Source organism: Diplotaxodon limnothrissa, linkage group LG1, assembly GCF_057381915.1.
Source record: "Diplotaxodon limnothrissa isolate DT_005_m linkage group LG1, D_limnothrissa_male_GT1.1, whole genome shotgun sequence".
Classification (NCBI taxonomy): domain Eukaryota; kingdom Metazoa; phylum Chordata; class Actinopteri; order Cichliformes; family Cichlidae; genus Diplotaxodon; species Diplotaxodon limnothrissa.
The window spans coordinates 25871841-25891130 of record NC_140596.1 but is presented as its reverse complement, the minus strand read 5'-3'; the positions used below and the strand labels follow the sequence as shown (position 1 = coordinate 25891130).

Genomic DNA, 19290 nt, shown 5'->3' with positions numbered 1-19290 from the left:
AAAATTTTAAGTAATGTATGAGTTAACATTCATGAAAGACTTCATTTCAGTCTAAAGCAGCCACACTGCGGTTATTCAGGCATGCCTTATTCCATAATAAGGACCACATTTGTTAAATAGTAATTGAGCAGTCTGTTAAACATGAACTCTTTTTAGTAAATTCCTTGTCAGACCTTACCTAGAAATTAAACTATTTAATTTAGTGTAACCGAAATGAATAATTACGCTCGTAATGTCAATTTGAGGAAGATGACTTGAGCAAAGCTAACTGTAGTGTTGCCTAGATACCATTTCAATGTCATCTGCTCCAGTGTCAGGTGGCAAATGTAAAAGTAACATTAAAGCTGCAAGCAGCGTTATGAGGGCCCTCGCACCCCCGGCACGTCGAGCCACTGCCAACACCTCAAACCGGCACGTCCGATGTGATGTCACATTGATGGATTTCATGCTTTTAATCACCAGCTAACATTTCATCTTATTCAACCAGGATTATAGTCATGCCACTAGGTGGCGCTCTAACCATTATTGACAAATAGCATAACAAACATTTCCAAGCTCGAGTCTCATCACACCTGCGACCTTTGGGAGAGATTGGACATTGTGTTTTTTAGTGACAGCAGATTACTGCTTTTTGCGAGTGATTGAAACTCTACGTGCTGCCATGACCACCCCGTTTCCCTGAACGTAAAAAGCTTCGCAATTTAACATCACAAAGGTCTTTAGATTCTACACACTGAAGAATGCTTCAATATGATGAAATCCCTTGGAGGAGTTCGTCAAAGTATGAGGCCTGAAAAGGGGGGAAAATGTCATCAAAATTACACATTAATTTTAAAATAGCTGACTTCCTGTTGGATTTGGGATATTGCTCCAAGAGACTTTTTTGTACATCTTGATATCTTACACAAGCTTTCCAAGTGTCAGACTCATAGATGAAACACAGAGCAGGGGCTGATGTTTTGAAATATTGTAGGGGGCGCTGTGGAGCCATTTTGCGCTATTCAAGGAAAATGGTTACATAACAACAATGCCTTCATCCATTTGGAGGTGTGTGCCAAATTTCAAGCCTCTATAAACTTTCCAAGCCCCTCAAAAGCCACTTCATCTTTCATGATGAACCGCGTTGCCACCAGGGTGCGCCGTTCAGTTTAAAGTCACAATTTTTGCACTGAAGCATCACGAGGGACTGATGGTGATATTCACCGCTTTTGAGGTGGCCACGATCAACCTGTGAAAATCAGTACAACAAAGTTAAAGCCATGACATTTCCTGTTGCCACTAGGTGGCGCTGTCCGTATTTCCGACAATGGGCATATCAATCTGTTCAGGGCGGGTCTGACATCATGCCTGTAAAGTCTGGTACTGATCAGACTGGATTTCATTGAGTTATACTAATTTGTTTCTTCATGGCGTGACATCAAAGTTCGCCATGCTGCTGGGGTCACACCCTTTCGTGAAAAGTCACAGTTTTCACTGTAACCCAAGACCAACTCCTTAAGGCTTTCCTGGAGAAATTTGAGGCTGCAGATGTCACCCATCACAATACTGTACCCCAAAGTGTAAAACATGACATTTCCTGTTCCCACTAGGTGGCGCTGTCCTTGATGTCAAATATGGCAGTTGAAATATGTTCAGGGGTGGAGCCTTATCATATGTGTGCTCTTTGGTCCAGATCGGAACATGTATGACAGAATGAGAGGCAATAAGATTTTCATGGCGAGTCATCAAAATTCGCCATGGCGCCACGGCCTCATAGTATTGTGAAAACTCAAAAGCTCCGCAATTTAACATGGCACAAGGGTGTAGTTGACACTGTCCAAATTTGAAGCTTATAGGACCAAATCCCAAGGAGGAGTTCGTTAAAGTTCGAGGCATGGAAATGGCAAAATTAGAGCCAAAATGTCACCTTCTCTTCCAAATGGCGGACTTCCTGTTGGGTTTGCGTCAATGGGCCCACTGACTTTTTTGTTCGTCTTGGCATGATACACATGTGTGCCAAATTTCATACATGTAGCTCAAACGATGTGGTCGTAGGGCTGCATTTAACAAGGCATAGGTGGCGCTGTAGAGCCATTTCCCAGTGCTCATATGTAAAACCATTAAAATACAAAATTTTTCACCAAACCTGGCATGTGTGCAAAATTTCATGAGTTTTTGAGCATGTTTAGGCCCTCAAAAAGGCCCTTGTTTGGGGTGAATAATAATAATAATTAAAGCTGCAAGCAGCGTTATGAGGGCCCTCGCACCCCCGGCGTGTCGAGCCATGCCCAACACCTGAAACCAGCACGTCCGATCTGATGTCACATTGATGGAATTCATGCATTTAACCACCAGTTAACATTTCATTTGGTTCAACCATGAGTATAGTCGTCCCACTAGGTGGCGCTCTAACCATTATAGACAAAGGGCATAACAAACATTTCCGAGCTCGAGTCTCATCACGCCTGCGACCTTTGGGAGAGATTGGACTTTGTGTCTTTGAGTGACAGCATATTACTGCTTTTTGGCCAGTGATTGAAACTCCACGTGCCGCCATGACCACCCCGTTTCCTTGAACGTAAAAAGCTTCGCAATTTAACATCACAAAGGTCTTTAGATTCCACACACTGGAGATTGGTTCAATATGATGAAATCCCTTGGAGGAGTTCGTCAAAGAACGGTGCCTGGAAAGAGGGGAAAATGTTGCCAAAATTACACATTAATATTAAAATGGCTGACTTCCTGTTGGATTTGGGATATTGCACCAAGAGACTTTTTTGTACATCTTGATATCTCCTATAAGCTTACCAGGTTTCAGAATCATACATAGAACACAGAGCAGGGGCTGTGGTTTTGAAATTTTGTAGGGGCGCTGTGGAGCAATTTCGCGCTATTCAATGAAAATGATCACATGCCAACAAAGCCTTCATCCATTTGGAGGTGTGTGCCAAATTTCAAGCCTCTATAAACTTGCCAAGACCCTCAAAAGCCACTTCATCTTTCATGTTGAACAGCGTTGCCACCAGGGTGCGCCGTTCAGTTTAAAGTCACAATTTTTGCACTGAAGCATCACGAGGGACTGATGGTGATATTCACCGCTTTTGAGGTGGCCACGATCAACCTGTGAAAATCAGTACAACAAAGTTAAAGCCATGACATTTCCTGTTGCCACTAGGTGGCGCTGTCCGTATTTCCGACAATGGGCACATCAATCTGTTCAGGGCGGGTCTGACATCATGCCTGTAAAGTCTGGTACTGATCAGACTGGATTTCATTGAGTTATACTAATTTGTTTCTTCATGGCGTGACATCAAAGTTCGCCATGCTGCTGGGGTCACACCCTTTCGCGAAAACTCACAGTTTTCACTGTAACCCAAGACCAACTCCTTAAGGCTTTCCTGGAGAAATTTGAGGCTGCAGATGTCACCCATCACTATACTGTACCCCAAAGTGTAAAACATGACATTTCCTGTTCCCACTAGGTGGCGCTGTCCTTGATGTCAAATATGGCAGTTGTAATATGTTCAGGGGTGGAGCCTTATCATATGTGTTCACTTTGGTCAAGGTCAGAAAATGTATGACAAAATGAGAGGCAATAAGATTTTCATGGCGAGTCATCGAAATTCGCCATGGCGCCACGGCGTCATAGTATTGTGAAAACTCAAAAGCTCCGCAATTTAACATGGCACAAGGGTGTAGTTGACACTGTCCAAATTTGAAGTTTATAGGACCAAATCCCAAGGAGGAGTTCGTTAAAGTACAAGGCATGGAAACGGTAAAATCAGAGCCAAAATGTCACCTTCAATCCAAAATGGCGGACTTCCTGTTGGGTTTGCGTCAATGGGCCCACAGACTTTTTTGTTCGTCTTGACATGATACACATGTGTGCCAAATTTCATACATGTAGCTCAAACCGTGTGGTCGTAGGGCTGCATTTAACAAGGCATAGGTGGCGCTCTAGAGCCATTTCCCAGTGCTCATATGTAAAACCATTAAAATACAAAATTTTTCACCAAACCTGGCATGTGTGCAAAATTTCATGAGTTTTTGAGCATGTTTAGGCCCTCAAAAAGGCCCTTGTTTGGGGTGAATAATAATAATAAGAAACGGAGCAGATACAATAGGGCCTTCGCACTCTCGGTGCTCGGGCCCTAATAATAATAATAATAATAATAATAATAATAATAATAAACAGAGCAATTACAATAGGGCCTTCGCACTATCAGTGCTCGGGCCCTAATAATAATAATAAGAAACGGAGCAGATACAATAGGGCCTTCGCACTCTCAGTGCTCGGGCCCTAATAATGAAAGCTGTGAAGAGATTTTACTAATCATTATAATGTATTTATATACTAGGGGTGCAACGATATTCGTATCGATATTGAACCGTTCGATACAGTGCTTTCGGTTCGGTACGCATATGTATCAAACAATACAACATTTGTAATTTATTTTATCAATTTTCCTTCTGACGATGCTGTCTGTGTTGAGCGCTCAGTGAATCTGTGTTCGACTACTCCGCCTAGGCTGCACTGTCGAGCGCAGATCCACTGAGCGCTCCACACAGACAGCATAGTCAGGAGGAAGAGCACAGGGCAAGCTAGCGAGACAGAAGTTAAGCTCTCAGCAACATGGACCTCCCCCACTCTCATTCAGATCTGGCGTTTGGAATTATTTTGGTTTTCATGTGACGTATGACCCTGAAGGTAAGCGAGTCATGGACTAAAGTAAAACAGTATGTTGGATGTGCCATGCAATGCTCAATTACATTGGTGTGAACTAGTGTGTTAGCGCAGTTAGCTCGTTAACGTGTTGGCCGTCTAGCCCCATGCACGGGGCGATCGGCGGTAGCTCGTTAACGGAGATTTGCCGTGTTGTGGCGTTAAGGTCATTTCAACGAGATTAACCTGAAAGCACTAGTGGGAACACAACGAATATGACTGCACATTTACGCCGACATCATCCTAGTGCAAAGACAAAAACAACAAGCATGCTACTAACTTTAGCCGAGTCATTTAGACAGCTGTTAGCACATGATTCTCCTTATGCTGCTGAGAATATAGCCCAGAAGAAGCGGATAGTATAGCTTTTATTTTGGAAAGAGCCATTTCTCTGTAATAAACTCTCTTTTCCAAAGATGAGTGATTCCTCAATCAGATACAGGGCTTGCAATATCGCTAGCCCGACGTCCCGGAGCTAGCGATTTTTTCAGTCGGGCTACCAAAATCTATCTCTTCCCTGCCCGTCGGGCTATTGTAGGAAAAATATATGTCAATGCTTTTGCATTCTTTCAGAAATGTAGCTGGGTAATTATGTCATTGGCATCGGTGAGCCACTGTCAATATGTGACATATTGAAGTCGCGTTTGAATTTGCGCTTGTTTTTTTGCTTTCACTTTGCAATCGTGCAAACTGTGTATAGAGAGCGACAGCACTGATCTGTGAGTGATGATAATTTGTGCACCAATTCCTCTGACATCGTCTTATTAATCGTTAGCTTACTATGCAAACATGACAAGTGAAATCTCCTGCAGCAAGCTTAAACATGTGAGAGGTTGATCGCGCAGAGAATCGCTGAGCTTATGTGAGTGCGTGTGTAAAAGCAGCAGGCGAAGTTATGACAAATCAGACTATAAGGCAAAAAGAAAGTGCAGCTTTATGGTTTCATGGACAAAATAATTTCTGTGGCTGCAATATGACGAGCTAAATAACCAGGGCTGCACATAAGTGGTCCGCAGGTGCGCATTCGCTGTCAAAATAAAAAACACGCACAAGGGTTAGGGTTAAATTTAAAAACTGTACTTTTGAGTTAAAATATATATTTATAATTTTAATAAATGACAAATTAAAAAGGCATGAACATTTTTTTGTATCGAAAAAATATCGAACCGTGACACCAAAGTATCGAACCGAACCGAACCGTGAATTTTGTGTATCGTTGCACCCCTATTATATACCTTATTGTAATGTAAGTTAAACCTTTACATATTTGTATTGTTACTGTCTTGTTGGATTGCCCTTTTTATTGTGTATTATAACATTTATTCTATACATGGAAATCTGTGAATGTTGAAAATGATCTGTTTAAAGTGCCTATGCCACAAGTTTTAGAAACTTGTGCTATTTTATAAACTGAATATCAGAAATGTTAAGAGAGGACTCATTTGAACTTCTTTTCTTTTCTTTTTTTTCTTACCAAAGGATGAATCCTATTGCTGTTGGTGAACCCCATCAACTCTGGCACCGCCAGAGGGTTTTTGCTTTGACATCTAAAATTATATTCCATGTCCCACAGGAACTGCCACCAGACTTCAGAGTATTTCTAGTCCCAGGGCAATGTATTCAAATGATTTTAGTAATTCTATTGCTTTTCATTCATTGTCACATTCAGGTTCACTTTGGTGGTGTAAGAAACATCTCAAATGTTATTGGATCATTTGAAGGTTTGTGATATTAACGTCAACATCAGGATGAACACTCACGGAGGTCTCGCGGTGAATTTTACATGTATTGCGATCATTACAAGAACATTTAATTATTTAATTATTTAATAACTTTATCAGTGACAAAATATTTGTGAATGGGAGTAACATTGGTTTTCATCCCATTTTCATTGTAACTTGTGATTTACTCATATACTCAGCTCATCTACTAATCAAAGTTTGATGCTGTTTTGCGCTTGTTAGTTTATTTATGTCACATCCTGTCCGGGAGCTTTGCAATTTGAATTGCGAACTGAATGCATGGTGGTGCCAAACACATTTAGACAGTTGGATTTTAATTTTACACCGTCTGAAAAAACATGAACATGTTTGGCGTACATACACTCACCTGTCCATATTGACATGATAGCATAACGCAGTGGATGCAGATTTTTTTGGCTGCACATCCATGATGTTAATCTCCTGTTTCACCACATCCTAAACCTGCTCTATTGATGAGATCTGGTGACTGTAGAGTACATATAACATTTTCAAGACACCAGTCTGATGTGATTTGAGCTTTGCGACAGGGTGTGTCGTCCTGCTGGAAGCAGCCATCAGATGGGCGCACTGTGGTCATAAAGGGACCGACATGGCTAGCAACAGTATTCAGGTAGACAGTGGCATTTAAGGGCTGTGAAGTTGGTACTGAGGGGCCCAAAGTGTGCAAACAGAATATTACACAACAGGACACCACCACCAGCAGACTGCAACTTTGATACGAGCATTTTGATCCATGCTTTCTTTTCTTTCATTTTTTTTTTCCACTTCTAACCCTACCCAGACCAATCTGGCACCAACAACCATGCCATGTTCAGTGTCACATAAATCACCTTTCTTCCCCATTCTGATGATCGGTTTGAAAACCAGCAGGTCCTCTGATCATGTCTACATGCCTAAATGCTTTGACTTGTTATCATATGATTGGCCCATTAGATTTGTGTTAATTATCAGCTAAACCAGTGTGCCTAAAAAGTGGACAGTGAGTGTTTTTGAAATAAAAGTCACGATAATGTATTCAGAAATACTTTATTGATCATTCATCCTGATGGTAAACACTGAATATATGCTGCCATAAACTGTAAACTTTTTTTTTTTCCCCCCCCAAAGTATTTCATCATTTGAACAAATGCAGTTTGTTGTGTGGCACTTAATTTTTCTAAAAAGATTTGCTGTTGCCAGCAAAATGCTGACACGGCAAAATATTTTAAACAAAGCAGGTTAAATATTCAGCTGAAGGGTCATTTCATTGGAAATCCATTGAAGAGTTTTTCACAGGAAGACGCAAAATGTTAATTTGTCTATAGAAAAAAATATATCTGATGAACATTTACCGTACGAACAACCTTACACAGCCACACACAATGAAGGCATAGAGAGCATGCTGACAACACTTTAAAAGACAAGGCTCGGATTCTGTAGTAGCAGCACCCTCTGCTGTTCCCATTTCTCCAAAAGGCCCAGTTTTAGTCATGTAATAATTCTCTGAATAGCCTGTCGGGCTGGTACAGAGGTGGTGCCAGAGACTATGCAGCTGTTTGTCCCAATGCAGTTTCATTAACACATAATGATGAAAATTGCTACTAGCTCCCAAAAATAACAGCTCATTTAAGATTTTGTTTTCCCCCCAAAAAGAGGCACTGTTACAATACTCTGAGGAACACAATGGTCCCCTTCTAATGACTCACACTCGTTAAAACAAATATAGGAAAGCATAGCACCACATTATAGTCATATTACATGTTCAAATATTAAAGGCACAAGTGTAAAGATCAAATTTTGTTCCTTGTATTTTTCTACCTTACAAGAAAATGATCACTTTGGCTAATTTAGGAATGTATTTAAAAAAAAAAAAAAAAAAAAAAGAGCAGTTGCATTTAAAAAAAAAAAAAAAAAAAAAAAAAGGGAAAAAGCTAAAAAGCACATTAATGAAGCACATTTATGTAACGACCACAATGGTTTAAGTTTCTAATATTTATGTACCGATTAAATGCCAGGCTCTTGTTGTTAAGCAGTAGTTCCCCTGGATATTTTACCACCACATACATCACAGACAAAAACATCCAGGTTGTTTGGCCTGAAGCAGCTCATTTGGACTCTGCCAGCTTCTTGAGCCTTTTCTTGAGCTCCAGAGGAAACTTCTCATAGCACTTTTTACAAACAGGCTTCATGTCAAACTCAACAAACTTGTTCCTGCAAAGAGAAAGGATTAAAAATAAATAAATATATAAAATCACTGCTGACCAGATACAACAAAACATCTGAACCTTGCTTTTTTTCCCCCCTTTTAAAAACCCATCGGCTGTAGTGAAAATAAGCAGCAGTTAATACAGAATAAGTACTGCAGTCCTACTAAAGCATCAGCTGAACCAAACTCATGCGTAAACATGTACGCTTTAGAGGTTTTGCTCAAACACCACTCACACAAAATAACTGGCTTTGCAAAATAAATAAGAAATGATAACATGCCACACTGTCGGGGGGGGGAACAACGAGCACAGCACAAATAAAAGTAGTAAGTAAGCGATTGCACCAACCAATCGATGGAGTGGCGAGTTGTAAAGAATAAGATTTCTACTGACAGACAGCAGACTTTTTCTTGCGCTCTTTGGCATCGCGCTCACGTCGGGCCAGGCGGCGTTTCAGCTCCTCGGGCATGCGGTCATAGCAGTGCTTGCACACTGGCCTCAGGTCAATTTCAACAAACTTATCTCTGAGTTACCACAGACGCAGCAAGTGAAGCATGTAAGAGAAGAAATTGGAAGAGAAGGAAAAGAGCCAAAAGAGGGAAGAGTTGTCGGAGGAGAAGTGAATAATACGCGCGGACAAGTGTTAGGACTCGATGCAGAGGTGTTGGAGAAAACTGAGGACGGCGACAATCAGCTGGCTGTAAATGAGCACTTCAACTTACTTGAGAGTGAGTTTGGTGTTGCAGGTGGAGCATGAGAAACAGCTGACACACCAGGCCTTGTTGAGAGCGGACACAACTGGAGGGATAAAGATGTAAAATATAATAAAAAATGTGGACAAATCTTAAACATGGAGCTCCTCTATCTTCAAGCAGCACTTCTTAAAAAATAAAAAACACTGCACTGATTACAAGCTTTATCACCCTGATACTCACCATCGCCTTCAATCACACGGTTGCAGTGATAACACACATCACCGAAGAGCTTGATAACAGAGAAACAAGGAGATTAGGCGTTTATCCAGCAAACACAAATTCTTTTATGTGCTGCTGGAGTAAGAGGTTAGCGCTGCTGTTTGGGGGGGTTTTCTTGGTTTTTTTAGACTTCACTGTCGTGTTCTCCAAAGCCAAGATTGTACTTGCAGAACTGTGTTTTTCTTTCTTACCTGGTTATAATGAGTCTCACAGTATGCCAGCCCTTTTCTCTCATAATGGCGATGACCGAGGAAAGGCTTTTCACACTTGGCACACACAAAATGCTGCAAAAAAGAGCAAATACTGCTGAGGGTTAAGGAGACCTCTTAAAAAATAAAAAACCCAGAAAGCATGCCAACTTCTCTAACGGTCAGAAACATGAATATTACATGAGCAGAGTATGTTTACTACCATATACAGAGACCACAGAAGAAATGGTTACTGGAAGAGCGCTACCGCTATTTTACGCCGTTTGTTTTTAAGATGCGGTTATCTCTCACTGTTGTGGAGAAACTGCCGGTGGTGTGCACGGAGTGTTTTTAAAATTCTTCTACTTTCCTGGCACTTGCCAGCTAAACTCCTGAAGTGGGTAGAATCTAAATTAATTTTGGCTAATTACCATCTTTAGCATTAAATTGAGTGCTATACGCCGTTGATAGCTTTTTGAACAGTACAAAGCTCAGCAGTCTCCATACAGATAAACACACAATTCGATCTGCCGCGCTCTGCCTCCGGAGAAATAAGCTTTTTAAAAGCGCTCACATCTCCCAAATTAGCTCACTTACAGCATTTTGGTTCCAAATTGGATATTTAATTAACTTAATTTTCTTATGCATAAGTAAGAGTAACTAAATATCAGAATCAGAATACTTTATTGATCCCTGGGGGAAATTATTTTTTGTTACAGTGCTCCATTTTAAACCAACATTAAGACAAGACAGACAATACGCTAACTAAGAATAGTACAATATATACATATATATACACATACATACATACATACATAAGTCACTTATAAATAAATATTTGGAAAAGAAACATGTGTAGTTGTAGCAGCAAACAGTGTGTTAAGTGGATGCGTTGTACAGGGAGATGGCCACAGGCAGGAATGATTTCCTGTGTCGTTCAGTGGTGCTTTTCGGTAATCTCAGTCTCTCACTGAACGAGCTCCTGTGACTGACCAACATGTCATGGAGTGGGTGGGAGGTGTTATCCAACATTGTCTTTATCTTGGACAGCATCCGCCTCTCCGACACCACCTTGAGGGAGTCCAGCTCCATCCCCACAACATTGCTGGCCTTACGGATCAGTTTATTAAGTCTGTTGGCGTCTGCGACCCTCAGCCTGCTCCCCCAGCATGCAACAGCATAGAGGATCGCACTGGCCACAACAGACTCATAGAAAATCCTCAGCATTTTCTGGCAGATGTTGAAGGACCTCAGTCGCCTCAAAAAATAGAGACGACTCTGGCCCTTCCTGTAAAGTGCTGTGGTGTTTATTGTCCAGTTTATTGTCAATGTGTACTCCAAGGTATTTATAGTCCTCCACAATGTCAACACTGACCCCCTGGATTGAAACAGGGGTCAAGTGTTTCCTGGTCTTCCTGAAGTCCACGATCAGTTCCTTGGTCTTTGCCACGTTGAGCTGCAGATGATTCTGCTCACACCACGTGACAAAGGAGTCGACCACAGCCCGGTACTCTGTCTCATCATCCCTGCTGATGCATCCAACCACCGCAGAGTCATCAGAAAACTTCTGAAGATGGCAGGTCTCTGTGCAGTGGCTGAAGTCTGTGGTGTAGAGGGTGAAGAGGAAGGGGGAGAGGACAGTCCCCTGTGGTGCCCCTGTGTTGCTAATCACCTTGTCAGACACACACTGTGGGAGACGTACATATTGTGGTCTTCCTGTCAGGTAATCAACAATCCAGGACACCAGAGAAGCATCCACCTGCATCGCTGCTAACTTATCACCCAGGAGGGTCGGCCTGATGGTGTTGAAAGCACTGGAAAAGTCAAAAAACATGACCCTCACAGTGCTCGCCGGCAGGTCCAGATGGGTGTAGACACGATTGAGCAGGTAGATGATGGCGTCCTCTGTTCCGAGACGAGGCTGATAAGCGAACTGAAGGGGATCCAGATGTGGTCTTACTATGGGTCGCAGCTGGTCCAGGATGAGCCTTTCCAGGGTCTTCATGATGTGGGAGGTCAGTGCCACGGGCCTGTAATCCTGGGGGCCACTGGGACGAGGCGTCTTTGGTACAGGGACGAGGCATGATGTCTTCCACATCACCGGGACCCTCTGCAGACTCAGACTCAGCATAAACAGTTTATGAAAGACTCCACACAGCTGGGGGGCACAGGTCTTGAGGACAAGGGGACTCACTCCGTCTGGTCCAGCAGACTTGCCTGAGTGAAGTCTCCTCATTTGCATCTCAACCTGGTATTGAGTGAAGGTGATGGGTGGGGGAGGGGTGTCAGGAATCTCACAGGAGGCAACATGTGAAGAGAGAGGCTGGCACAGTGGTGTGGCTCTGGATTCCAGGCTGACTGCAGGTGAGGTTGTGGGGGTGGGAGCAGACACTGTGGTGTCGAATCTATTGAAAAACAGATTCAACTCGTCGGCTCTATTCTCACCTCCCTCAGCTCCCCTGCTGTTGGTTGGCCTGAATCCAGTGATGGTCTTCATGCCCCTCCACACCTCTCTCATGCTGTTCTGCTGGAGTTTCCACTCCAGCTTCCTCCTGTAATTGTCCTTAGCCTCTCTGATCTTGTCCTTTAGTAACACCTGGATCTTCCTCACCTCCTCTTTGTTGCCCCCTCTGAAAGCCCTCTTCTTGTTGTTGAGGAGGGCTTTGATGTCCTTAGTCACCCACGGCTTGTTATTTGGGTAACAATGAACAGTCTGAGCTGGAACAATGGAGTCGGTGCAGAAAGTTATGTAGCCTGTGATACACTCAGTAAGCCCATTGATGTCCTCGGCGTGAGGCTCACAGAGTGTTTCCCAGTCGGTCACCTCAAAACAGCCCTGTAGTTCCGCTATTGCCTCCTCTGACCACCTCCTAACAGTCCTGGTGGTCACAGGTTCCCTCCTCACAATTGGCACATAGCGGGGGGTGAGGTGAATCAGGTTATGATCTGACCTACCAAGTGGGGGGAGGGAGGAGGAGCTGTATGCATCCTTGACGTTAGCATACAGTAAGTCTAAAGTTTTCTCTCCCCTGGTGGGACAGTCCACATATTGTTTGAATGTTGGTAGTGTATTGTCCAGTGATACATGGTTGAAGTCACCCGAGATCACAATAAAGGCACTCGGGTGCTGAGTCTGTAGCCGAGCTATGGCAGAGTGGATAGTGTCACATGCAGCTGTGGGGTTAGCAGAGGGGGGTACATAAACAGCCACCAAGATGACGTGATATGAGAGTCATTATAGATTTTTATTATGCTTTTGAGGAAAGACTGTTTTGCACATAAACTTAACAGCTACAGCATTAAAAACACCTCGAAAAAATCTTTGAATGACTCTGGTCATGGACGCCTGACCTCTGGATCGGGCTTCTCCCTTACGCTTGACTAGACTGGGATGTGAGGAGTTTGGATAATAGGGGAAGACTTTATTCGTTCCTGATCCGTTTGTGATGTATGGCACAGGATACCATCGTGCTGGACAGAATGCAGCTGTTCAGCAATGCTGTTGTGTTGGAAAATCTTGCCAGAAGCAAAGGTTTTCCAACAATGCTTGTAATGAGATGATTGATGTTATTCACTACAGCTGTCAGTGGTTTTAATGCAGTGGCTGAGCAGTGTATTGCGAGCAAAGAGAAGGCGGCCAGCATGACGTCAGACACTATTATGAACTTATCATTAGTCTTTGAGACATTCCTGTATTCTGACTTGTGATGTTAATTTTATAGAAGCACTTGTGACACTCACATAAGTTCTGCCTGAATTACTTTAATATGATTTTTTTCATATAATAAGCAGTTAGGAAGATGGATGGATGGATGAATGGTTTTGTCATTACTTTGTGTTTAATGGCCTCTTTTGTAAAGCTCCTACTCTGCAAGGAGGGAAAAAAAATCATCTATCACCATTTCTTTTAAATAAATATCAAATCAGGCTCACATCAACACGATTCCTGCAGCAAACTCCTAAAATCTTTGGCTTTTCTTTGAAGGAGCAAGCTGCTTAATCAAAGCCATGTTACCCCTGATTTCTTTTGCATGACTGTAACTTTGTGTACATAAACAGGCCCGTTCTCGTTCACGAACCTCCACATGCCACTGCTTGCCCATGGCATTGACAACACGCCCCTCGATAGGTCTCCTGCAGGCACCGCAGATGGGTACACCCATCTTATCGTGGCAGGGCAAACAGTAGAGCTCTCCTTTCAGCTCCCTGGCATCTGCTGTCAGCTCCCTCCTGTGCAAAGGGAAACAATGAAATGCATGATGAGCTGCCGAACACAGGCTGAACACACTAATGAAGACGGTCTTTCTATGAACCTTGAATGTATTCTGAAGCGTGTGGGCGGTTTTCTGCACTAAAACCCTGGTGCGGAGTGAGAAGACTGACCCGCAGTTGGTGCAGTTGAAGTGGTCCGGGTGATAGGGGTCGTTCTGAAAGATCAGTGGCTGCTCTTCGATGATGGCATGGCACTTCTGGCAGATGTACTTGCCCAGGCCTCTGGCTTTTTCACGGTTATGGCACGGCCGGCACAGGTGCCTGAGGTAAATGGGGAAGGGATGTGAAGAGAGATCGCTGCAGCTTCAATAACTGTTTTGACACCCTCCATCATAGCTGTTTTGTTAGGATGCAAAAGCAATCGAGTCAGCAGCTTGACGTGTGTAACCACCTGTTTTACAGGCTGTCACTGTCTTATGACTGTAATCAGATGGGACGCTTACCTGCCAGCATTCTTGACAAAGCCCACATCTGCAAGCACAGCCTGGCAAATGTCACAGCAGAAGCAGTCGGGGTGCCAACTATAGTTCATGGCCTTGATGACACGACCAATGATGAACTCTCCTGAGGGAAACCATATGTGAGAGATCAGCCTGAATCAATCCTAAGATTGACTTTCAATATTTGTTGGGCCTAGATGTTATTTTACATGATGTTGTTTTTGGTTGGTGTACAGGAACACAATTATACAGTTTTGCAACAACACACTACAATATTTTCTATATTGTTCTCTTAGTGACACTTAAAATAAGACTACTGTTAAATGCCTTTTAATTTTCTGCATAATTAAATTAACAAAGACTGTGTTTCCCTTGACATGGATGAGAAGCACTTGAGTTAAGCTTATGGGATAGATCCAAGATGCACTAAAAGGCATCTTGGATGACCTAAATACAAGCGGGAAGCTCTAAATAAAAGTATAAATAGCCCTAAAGCCCAATGTGGACACACTGGGATCTGATCTAAACAAGGACCAATACAGAAAGTGAGGCACAGTAAACAGTGAACGCTTTAGGAGACGCTACACATCATGTGAAAGGTCTGTTGCATGAAATCTGAGCAGAAAATTATCCACAGGGGTCGTTATGTGCCAAAAAAAAAAAAAAAAAAAAAAGTGCAGCATGAGCACATCAGTGACAGCAATAAATGAATGAATGCTTAATTAACCACACAGACAGTTTATACAACAGTATGGTTTCCACCAGTGCACTGCGAGCCTAAGAAACACGTCAAGACACGGGGGATTTTATTTATTCCCCACTTCCAACATGAAGATGAATATGTATATACTCCTGCAGGAGGGCACGGTTTACATAGAGATGAATGATTTAGCCTGAATTGATTAATACACTTCTGTGCAAGGATATCAGTTGAAAAGACAGAACAGTTTTCTTATAGTTTTTTTTTTCTTTTGTGTGACAACAGATAATGCGGACTGCATTCCAGTAACACCCTTAAGCGAACTTAACAGCTGAAGCTATTCTCACATACCCTGGAGGGATGGCTCAACATAGGCCTGGCAAGGCAACAGGCTTGTAACACACTGGTGGAAACCCTACAACTATCAGGAAATAAAAATGAGCCATGCAAATGTTATAACGCAATAACGTTTGAGCTTCAGGAGTCCAGCTGACATTAATCCGCTTGTTTGCATTAACTACGGTGGGCTGAATCATTCATTCCTATGTGTGAAAAAGGTTAACAGTTATATGGTGCTCTCCCGCTGGTTGAGCCTATGTTACTTCCCCATGGTCCCTCGCTCTTCTCCCATCAGCAGTAAATGAAGTAGCAGTTTGTGCCACACAGTATTAGTGTTAGCCACCAAGCCAGAAACAATGAATTAAAATCCCCACAGAGTACCAAAAAGCCAAAACAAACCACTCCTACTGTTGTTGCACTGAGTGCAAATGGTTTTTTTTGTTTGTTTGTTTGTTTGATTGATTGACTTTCACCATGATTTAGTCCAGTTGTCACCACAGAACACAAGTCTAATAAAATACCAACTTGAAGCCATGTAACACTCACCACACTGGTGACAACAGGGAGCAAAGAGCATCTGGAAGTCATGTTCACAATATTTCCTCCCTTCAAACTGTAGACAAATAATAATTTAAAGAAAAAAAAAGTCGTTATATAAAGAAAAGAAAAGGGGACAAATATTTCCACACATGTTTATGAGCTATACACACTGAGCTTTGTACTGATGTAGTGTAAAATGAGCAGTGACTACTAGAGGATGTCTACCTCGTAGAACAGCCCCTCTGGAAACTGCTGGAAACACTGGGCACACACGAAGCACTGCTCATGGTAAAGCTCTCCATTACTGTTGACAATCTTCTCAGTCGGAGCGAAGCCGCTCTTGCATCGCTCGCAGGCTGCACTGGCCAGGGCATTAGCAATGCTGTTGCATGAAACAATAACACATACATTAGGTCTGCAACATCCTCTGACATGCAGGGCTGACAAATGACTGCAGTGAAAGTTTAGACTAGTGTTTATCATTTCTCACATAACTCCTATATCATCTCCTGAACTTCCTTCATGCAGCTGTCACCATGGAGAATGGAAATAATATTTGAACCCACTAACACTATTACTCACTGCAAAGTCATCACCTAATTTGGTAACAGCACAGAACAGTCAGGGGTTTCTCTGGCTGCAACTTCCCAAACACACAACCACTCTACATAGATATGTATATATAATTACTGATACATGTGACAACTAAATTATCTCACAATTTCTAACATTATCCTTTACAGTACTATTTACATGTAAATAACTAAAACGAGTCACTTATCTACGCACTATATCTGCTGCCATATCAATCAAAGACATGTCTAGATATATATGGTTGTTTGTATACCCTCCTGTTGTTTATACATTTCTATTTTATAGTTGTTGTTTGTTTGTTTTACTGTTTTAGGAAAAAGCTATTTTTAGCCTTTTGGTCAATAGTTCTACAATTTCAAATAAATAAGCTTAACAATTTTCCTAATTATTACAGTATTACAACTTTCTGACATTAATCCAGGGCACATGAGATACATTTATTTATTTTGTAAATACCAATAAAGCGCTGTGAATGATTGAATGATAAAAAAATTATGTGAGTTTTGAAAAAGGAGCTATACAAATAGCGAATACAACTAACTTAGCATGCTAGCCGTTGGCACCGTGTAGCATAGAAAAAACTAAGCTAAGTATGTGTAATGAAATCCGCAAACTCCGCAGAGTAATCTCTACACTTTGTTTGCCTTGTACCAAAATGTGGGGTGTGGTGATAATTATACTTGTGTTGCGATAATTATACTGTTTTGAAAAGCGTCCTATCTACTATAGAGAAGCGATGAGCTAACTTCTCCCCAGAGGTTGGCTACGCTGGCAAGCTGTTAGTGTTAGCCTGCTGGCTTCCAAAGCTAACGGGCTATTTAACCTCTACGCGAGTTTATGTTTACGCTACACACACAAAAACGTACCTGCCAGGCATTCCAGCCACACCCAACATCCTTGAGAGTAGAGCACCTTGAAAGAAAACTGTTATAAAGCTAACGTGCTCGATCGTTTCCCCAAGTAAAGCAACTTCAGAGAGCTCTGCTGCCCCTCCCAGCTGAGGGGGACTATCCGGCGGCAGTGACTCCGTCCTCCCACGGTGGGAGTGACCGGAGAGCAGCATCCGCCTAACCTCGACTGAGTTTATAGAGACACGACGTATTAAGTTACTGCAGAGCTCCGTGCATGCTTCTCATATATGGGTACATAAAACCATATTTAGAAAATAAATGTTCATTTAGGATTAAAAATACAGAGGGTGTTGTTAAATTACTTTCGTGAAGTGTGTGGTTTAATAATTAATACAAGAAACGAATTTAGTAAAATGTCTGTGAAGGTTCAGCAACTTAAAGAAGTCCAGACGCTTTTCTTTGCAAGCTCCTTTGACAATTTAGTAAAATGAATTTCACTTGCAAAATGAATTCACAAAAGAACAGGACACTGAAGCTACAGTTCGCATGGGCTCATCAAAAGATTCTATAGCAGATTCCCTGGTCTGATTTATCTCAGTTTCTGCTGCAAAATTCAGTTGGTAGGGTCAAAATTGTGTAAAAAAGAAAAAAAGCATAGATCCATCGCACTTTGGATCAATGGTTCTGGCTTATTTTGGTGTTGGTGTCGAGGATATTTTCCTGGTGTACTTTAAACTCTTTAGTTGGATTATTGCTGGCCATGCCCATCAATTCATGACCACAGTGTACACATGAGTTCATTCATTGTCATTGTCACAGCTGCCAAAATCGCAATTCCAATTTAGAATTAAGATTGTATTTTTGTTTTCTCCCATTCGTTATAGGTTATCTTTAATATTGAGTCTTTACTTTACAATATGAAGTGTTTGAGGCAACTGGCAGGGGCGCCACCAGGGGGGCACCCCCAAAATTTGCCGCCCCAGTAGTGTGCCCCAATGTTTTTAGTGGCCCTCATATGGCCATCCCTATGAAAAAATGCTGGAGGCGCCAGGGGCACCTGATATTGTGAACTGGCACTATTTAAATAGATAAAAACACCAATTACATGGGTAAAGTTTATAATTATACATGTGTTAATGCTCAGAAATGTACTTAAGCACATATTTGCACATGAAGTGAGTAATTTAAAGAACTTTAAAGAAAGTTTAATCTTCCCAAACTGTGGATCTTGAACCAATAATCTGACTTCATCGGCTCTTAGTCCACAGCTCAGGAGCTCAGAGCATTTCCTGTTTAAGAAATATCACTTATTGTCCTTTTAAATCCTGAGACCTAAAAATTTAATTAGCTGTGGCTGAAACACGAGACAGCACCGTAGGTTACGTCTTTTATCTGATTTCACTTAATGGAACTCTTACTAGATTGTGTCCTCTCTTGCTCGTGTCTATTTTTATGTCTTCATGTTTACTGCTGTTTATAAAGCTGCTTGAAAAGCACTTGGCTTGGAGGTAATTGCTGCATAAATAAAGTTTTGCTCGCTTGGTAATACACTTTATTCCTTTTTTCTCCAGTTTCCTCGCAGGGATGTTTGAAGTGTAATTTAACCTTTTCAGCATCTTGCATAGCAAAATGAAAACGAGGTGACTTGCAGCATATGCATTAGCGTGGGCCTATTTGTGGTGGTAGCTTATTTTTAAAGCTAGTGATATGAGTGATTAACCTGCTCTTCTTAATAAACCTT

At 42.0% G+C, this 19290-nt stretch overlaps 1 protein-coding gene across 2 annotated transcripts; it reads right to left on the bottom strand.

The window, feature by feature from the left end:
* Window positions 1-8417: 8417 nt before the first annotated feature.
* On the bottom strand, window positions 8418-17700 carry LOC146639875 (LIM and senescent cell antigen-like-containing domain protein 1). Of its 2 annotated transcripts, none has more exons than XM_085356073.1 (10): window positions 17565-17700; window positions 16330-16486; window positions 16111-16177; window positions 14529-14649; window positions 14197-14346; window positions 13893-14043; window positions 9817-9909; window positions 9587-9635; window positions 9374-9449; window positions 8418-8655 (listed from the first exon to the last, which is right to left on the bottom strand). In XM_085356073.1, exons 1-10 carry the CDS (start codon window positions 17591-17593, stop codon window positions 8550-8552), a joined length of 999 nt encoding a protein of 332 aa, XP_085212199.1. In that variant the 5' UTR covers window positions 17594-17700; the 3' UTR covers window positions 8418-8549. The 2 variants fall into 2 exon arrangements, with proteins under 2 accessions (XP_085212199.1, XP_085212208.1); XM_085356082.1 differs by lacking the exon at window positions 8418-8655 and adding an exon at window positions 9019-9175.
* Between the last annotated feature and the right edge of the window lie 1590 nt (window positions 17701-19290).

Coding starts and splice junctions, on each gene's coding strand:
- LOC146639875 (XM_085356082.1), bottom strand. CDS start 17,593: ATGTTGGGTGTGGCTGGAATGCCTGGCAG. Junction 16,487..17,564: donor GTGGCTGGAATGCCTGGCAG/GTACGTTTTTGT, acceptor TTCATGCAACAG/CATTGCTAATGCCCTGGCCA. Junction 9,176..9,373: donor AACACCAAACTCACTCTCAA/GTAAGTTGAAGT, acceptor GTGGTAACTCAG/AGATAAGTTTGTTGAAATTG.